The sequence below is a fragment of the Oryzias latipes genome, chromosome 3 (assembly GCF_002234675.1).
Source record: "Oryzias latipes chromosome 3, ASM223467v1".
Lineage (NCBI taxonomy): Eukaryota > Metazoa > Chordata > Actinopteri > Beloniformes > Adrianichthyidae > Oryzias > Oryzias latipes.
The window spans coordinates 37,277,117-37,283,376 of record NC_019861.2 but is presented as its reverse complement, the minus strand read 5'-3'; the positions used below and the strand labels follow the sequence as shown (position 1 = coordinate 37,283,376).

At 49.8% G+C, this 6,260-nt stretch overlaps 1 protein-coding gene across 1 annotated transcript; it reads left to right on the top strand.

Annotated features, from left to right (window-relative positions):
* Positions 1 to 49: 49 nt before the first annotated feature.
* spg21 (SPG21, maspardin) lies at positions 50 to 5,166 on the top strand. The gene is made up of 9 exons (XM_004086061.4): positions 50 to 183; positions 350 to 412; positions 3,278 to 3,439; positions 3,628 to 3,708; positions 3,800 to 3,945; positions 4,015 to 4,123; positions 4,252 to 4,359; positions 4,443 to 4,583; positions 4,664 to 5,166. Exons 2-9 carry the CDS (start codon positions 350 to 352, stop codon positions 4,775 to 4,777), a joined length of 924 nt encoding a protein of 307 aa, XP_004086109.1. The 5' UTR covers positions 50 to 183; the 3' UTR covers positions 4,778 to 5,166.
* Positions 5,167 to 6,260: the final 1,094 nt, after the last annotated feature.

The window sequence follows — 6,260 nt, the reverse complement described above, 5'->3', positions numbered from 1 at the left end:
AACAGGATTTTCAGAGCGACCGCGAACGCAGCACCGGAGAGGCTACTTGCGGAAGTGTGTGAAAGGAAAATCACATGACCGAGCTGCAGCCGCTCCAAGCGCTACCCGACATGGACAAACGTCTCCGGACACGGTGACCCTTCACCGAGCAGCGGCGTGGGCTCTGACACGGTGACGTCCACGGTGAGTGGGGCTGGCGGGGCGGTCGGTTTCTACGCCGTTAACGGGGTTACCGCGGGGTTCGTTTAGCAGCTAGCCGCTATTATGGCTAACAGCTGCCCCCGCGCGGAAGCAGCTGAGCCCGGACACCCCCGCACACACACTTGAGTCACCGTCTCTGTGTCCGCAGATGGAGGAGATCAAGGTGTCTCCAGACTACAACTGGTTCCGAAGCACCGTGCCACTTAAGAGGGTAAGTTCCCGCCTCGTCACGCGCCTCACTCCGGAGCAGCTGGACCGTCGCCGATGCGATGAGGGCTAACGCTCGCGCGCGTTGAAATTCTTATGAAACACCTGCTCTCGTGGTCACGTGATACAAAAGCACCCCAGGTGTGAAGGGGTCCATTCCGTGACGGGTCATCGGGATTCTGTCCTGCTGGATCAACCTTCAGGTTCTGATGAGCCGAACCTGTTCAGAACCGAGCTTCAGGACAAACACAGCTGAACTCCTTAAACCCAGAGAGGTTATTTTTCTGAAACTACATGCACACCGTTCAGACCAGGTGTTCACACTGCGCCTGCAGGGAGGGGCTTCTTCTTCTTCTTCTTCTGTTTACTAGCCTCAACCTACAGTCGGAGGAGGCTTGCTGTGAAATGTCCTCCAGACTTTTGTGACTGACTCTGTCGTAGAATTCGGTTGGTTCTGTAAATGAACCCTTTAATCGCCGTGGCTTTAGCGCCCGTGTTCTTTACCGTACCTGGTTTTAAAGCCCTCCTATTCAAAGGTTGAGGATTACTTTATATGGAAATGAGGGCGTGGTCTTTAAGCTGACAGGTGGTGGTAGTATCATGGTCTCTAAAGCACACGTTAGCTTGTCACGCTGTCTAAGAAACGTTTTACAAATGTTATGCACTAATACTTGATCTTGTGACCTGCTTCCCTTCTGTTCAATAAAATCACCATGAAAACAGTTGACAAACAACAAAATAAGACCAAGAACGCACTGCTTAGACCACGCCCCTTCGCCATTACGTGTTTTCATTTTGTCCCTTCTGTCTCACCTGTTTCCTGTATTCACTTTTTAAACTGGTTTATGGTTTTTCTGGAGAACCACAGTTTGGAAAAATGAAGCTCCGCTCAAACAGATGTTTGATAAAATCATAAAGTTTTTATGATTTTGCTCAAATGTTGTCTTTTTTCAAATTTTATTTACATTCAGATTGTTGTAAACATTGTTTTTGTGGTTAGTGAATATAGTAGGAAGACTCTGCATCTCATTCCACAGCAGAAAAAAAAGGTTTTACCTTGGAAAAAGGAAGCTTGGAGCCTGACAGCTGTGTTTCTATTTTAGTCTAAGAAAATATCACAACGTTTTCTGCTAAAGATGTTTAATTTAAACCTCACAAATCCCCTCATGAGTGTCAGGCGTCTCTGCATTTAGTTTGTTAGGTTTTTTTCAAGATTTGTGGTCAATTATTGCTTAAACAATCGTTCTGATTGCTTTAGTTCATGACTTTTGTGTTGAGTTCTGCGTGAAAATGAGAAATCTGAGGCTGGATTTCAGCGGCACGGATCGCCCTCTTGGATTAAGATGAGATTAGCTTTCAGAAAACGGGTTTGGTCCTCGGATCTGCTGTTTGGTGGAACAACGGCTCGCGTTGTCTTTTGGAATAAGACGATTATTCCCGTCGGGTTTTTAGCTCACAGATCTCTTAAAAATGGGGATTTGTTTGGCGTTGGAGCCGACACCCGGCTGGTTCCCGCAGCTGGAGGTTGAGCCGCTGCTGCTGAGGCTCTGAGAGGTGGAGAGTCATGTGACGGCGTTCATCACCCAGCCGTCACATGCTTCCCTCAGCTTCACACGGGCATCACATGTGCTGCTTTTACTGGCACGAATCCACTCGTTTTCCCTCTGCTCACTCATGCACTTCAGGAGAGATGCATTCTGGGACAGAGAGGTTGAGTGACTGATGCAGGTCAGCTTCTGGCAGCACGGCTTAAAACCCCCCAGACAAGTTTGATCTGAAGGATTTAAGATTTTCAGAAAAACCTCTCTGCAGATTCTTTTGTTACCACTGACTGTATACCGGAACTGGACGGAGGGGCCCCTCCCCTTTGCTACAAACAGGAAGTATCTGCAAATCAACAGCTGTCATTCTGTTGGTCAGAAGAACCGTTCTGGATCGGATACCTTTTTGTTTTTAAACATCTACTTGATAAAACTCTTTTTTTTTCCTGTATCTCAAGTTAGTCAAGTCATTAACTGGCCAATCAGACGCCTCAATAAAAGTAGGCGGAGCCTGTTGACCCCCTTGTCCAGTGTTCAAAACGTTTACAGCTTTCCAGTGGTAGGGGCGTGGCCTTCCAACAAGCTCACTCCTGATTGGTGGGAGGGGCTGCCATAGAACAAAGCGTCAATGCTAACATTTTAGCTGTTAGCACATGAATTCTTCAACTGGATGCTATTTGTTCTGGTTTTGCTTTTTAAGATGCAGAATTTTCTTTTTCTTTTTTTAGTTGGTGTTTTTCAGCCTTTGGCTCCGGTTGATCATTTTGGTTGAACTCGGCCTTTTGAGTTCTTCTTGTGGTCGCGGTTCACTTCTGACGTTTGTGCTGCTGATCGTTTAGTGTTCTGCTTCCTGATTGGCTGTCGTCAGTCCGTCTCCTGAACAGAACCCATCAGATGGTTGTTCTCCTGCTATCGTCTCATGTTTCTCCAAAGGTCTGACCTGTCAGAGTGAAACGTCTAGAAAGTCTTCAGTCAGGAGTTTTCTGCCTTCAAACATCTAGACTCTAACGCCGCCATTTTCATCCATCGCAGGTTATTTTTTACAACAGAACCCGTGTGATGAACAAACAACCGAACCCTTTATGGACCGTCATGACGCTGTTGTATTTTCGTAGTATTTAGAGATTCATTTGTATTTGCTTTTTTTTGGCCTTGTTTGGCATGTTTCTGCTTCTCGCTGCACTTTTCACATTTTTCCTCTTTTGTTAAACTTTTGTGATTTTAGATTTTAGCATTTCTTTCTTTGGAGCGTTCTCTTCTGGTTCCGTTGGTTCCGTTGGTTCCCCGCCCTCTCTGAGGCGAGTTCTCTGGTTTCCTGTTTCCTCCAGATCATCGTGGATGACGACGACAGTAAGGTGTGGTCTCTGTACGACGCCGGCCCGAAGAGCGTGCGCTGTCCCATCATCTTCCTCCCGCCGGTCAGCGGGACGGCCGAGGTCTTCTTCCAGCAGGTTCTGGCCCTGACGGGCTGGGGGTACCGGGTCATCTCGGTAAGCAGGTTCATCCTGTTCTCCTGCACATCTTCACGTTAACTCAATCCTTTATGTTTACATGTCATTTATCCGCATCGGTTGATTCCGGTCGCTGATGAAGGTTCTGATGAAGAGTCCGGCCTGAACGGATGGTGCAGCGTTTCCCTGAGCGTCTGGACTTGACGGTTCCTCTGTTCTGGTTTCAGCTGCAGTACCCGGTCTACTGGGACCTGCTGGAGTTCTGCGACGGCTTCAGGAAGCTCCTGGATCACCTGCAGCTGGACAAGGTACCTGTGTGGTTCTGAGGTGAAACTGTGTTGGGTCCAAACCCGTGGGGGCGTGGACTGATGAGATTCCTGTGCCCCCTCCCCCTCACAGGTCCACCTGTTCGGCGCCTCACTGGGCGGGTTCCTGGCCCAGAAGTTTGCGGAGTACACCCACAAGTCTCCCAGAGTGCACTCGCTGGTCCTGTGCAACTCCTTCAGCGACACCTCCATCTTCAACCAGACGTGGACGGCCAACAGGTGGCGCTCTCCGCTCGTCGGCAGGGGGAGCTTGCCGTCTTCTGGCGTTCACGTCTGTCTCTGTTTCAGCTTCTGGCTCATGCCGGCCTTCCTGCTGAAGAAGATCGTTCTGGGGAACTTTGCCCGAGGACCCATGGACCCCAAGATGGCCGACGGCATCGACTTCATGGTGGACCGGGTACGTGGACGCCGTGGCGGTCTGCTGCGGACCGTCTCTGAGCTCTGTGGGGATTTTCTAACCAAGCCGGCGTCCTTGTTGTGCGGTTGTGTTCCGGTTGTTGAGCTTCTCCTCTTGTGCGTCTGCAGCTGGAGAGTCTCAACCAAAGCGAGTTAGCTTCACGGCTAACGCTCAACTGTCAGAACTCCTACGTGGAGCCGCACAAAATAAAAGACGTGGCTGTGACCATCATAGATGTAAGTGTTCCCGCCCTCCCCACCGCTCCGCGCTCACCATCAGTGCCGCCGCCGCCTGACTGTCACTTCCTGTTCCTGTTGAGGTGTTTGACCAAAGCGCTCTGTCGCTGGAGGCCAAAGAGGAGATGTACAAACTGTATCCCAACGCCAGGAGAGCTCACCTGAAGACCGGGGGGAACTTCCCGTACCTGTGCCGGAGCGCCGAGGTCAACCTCTATATCCAGGTGACGCCGCACGCCGGAGCGGGAAACGCCTCCAGATGTTTCTACTGCAGTTCAGCGAGTTTGATCCCTTTCTTCCTCAGATTCACCTGCGGCAGTTCCACGGGACGAGATTCGCCGCCATCAGTCCTGACATGATCAACGCCGAAGAGCTGGAAGTCCACGCCAGCCGCCAGGACTCTGACGACGACCAATGAGCCGAGGCGCCGCCTCCTTGCAGCAGGAGCTTCCTGACAGATGATATTTTTACTGGACAGAAGATATTTTCATATTTTTGCTTTACAAACTCTCAACACTTTGCCTTAAGAGAACTCAACCGCGGCGGCGGCGAACCGCGGCGGTCTGTCGCTGCACTGACCTGATGCTGAACAGGAGGCGTCGGGACGAGCAGCAGATTCTTCTTCTCTCTTTTGGAAAAGAACCTTTGTTTGATCTTCATGTTTTCTTTTACGTCTCGGGTCCAAATGCTGGACAAGAACCTCTCAGCTGCTTCCTGGAGCCGTTTGGGAAAAAGCAAATCCCGCCGCCGTCATTTCAGAGGTTTTATTTATGATTGTTGTTGGAATAAATCACGGGTTCTCCGGTCTGAAGGCGTCCTGAATGTAATCTGGCTGCGGGACAGAAGCTCCTCAGGCTTCCTGTGAACACATTCGTGAATACGACGCAGCACAGACGTCTGCAGCCGGGAAACACCTGCAGGCGTCTCTGTCGCCACGTCAAAGGCCTTCATTCTGGTTTCCATGGAAACCAAAGGTCAGCTGGGAGAACGTGGAGGAACCGGCTTAGAAACGGGACCTTCTCCGGCCGGCGCCAACCCCCTGCGTCTGTGACCGATTCGTTCCACTTTGAGCGGCCTTGAGGCTGACAGGAAAGTGGAACCTGGTCAGTTCACCAGGTGACCACCAGGGGGTTTGGTAAAAAGATCCCCTCCAACTTCAGAACAGAAGAGCCTCTTTTCCCCCCCGGTTCCAAAAAGATCCTTCATTTCATGGTTGGAGTCCATATTTCTATAAAAAATGTTTCTCATCAAACCGATTGGTTTAGAATGGGGGCGTGGCCTTTGAGTGACAGTCAACTTATTAACTGAAGTCTTAGAGTGTCACAGTATTGGAAAGATTGGGGTTCACTGACCATGAGGGGGAGGAGCTAATATAATCCCTAAGGCTGTCATAGATCACCTGTCAATCAAAAGGCCACGCCCCCACAGAACTGATTATCACCTCCAGACAGAATCTATGGGATTGGATGTTTTGGGGCCTCCCCGGTGCTCCAGTGCGCCCCCTTGTGGTCACCCGATGAACAGGTTTTTTTTTAGTTGATGTGGTAATGTCAGTTTGACTGTAGGAGGCGCTCGACATGAAGGCCAGCTTCCATGGGAATTTTTAGTTTAGAGAAGAATCCATCAATTTAAATGTTTTGAAGTTCCTCCGGCAGAGCAGCTGTCACATGACCGATGGAGGGGCGGAGCCATGAAAGGAAAATGCTCCAACTGTTTGTGGGTAAAAACAGGAACCTGACCTCACTTATGATAAATCACAAAAACCAAGTTCATTATCGGCGCGTTTTTCTCTGATTTAAGAAAAATCTGTGATTTGAGTTTAGTTCAAATGTCATTTCAATAATACGATCATTGGCCACGTCTGGTTTTAGAGATCAGTTTGGTACTGCGGCGCTTTACTG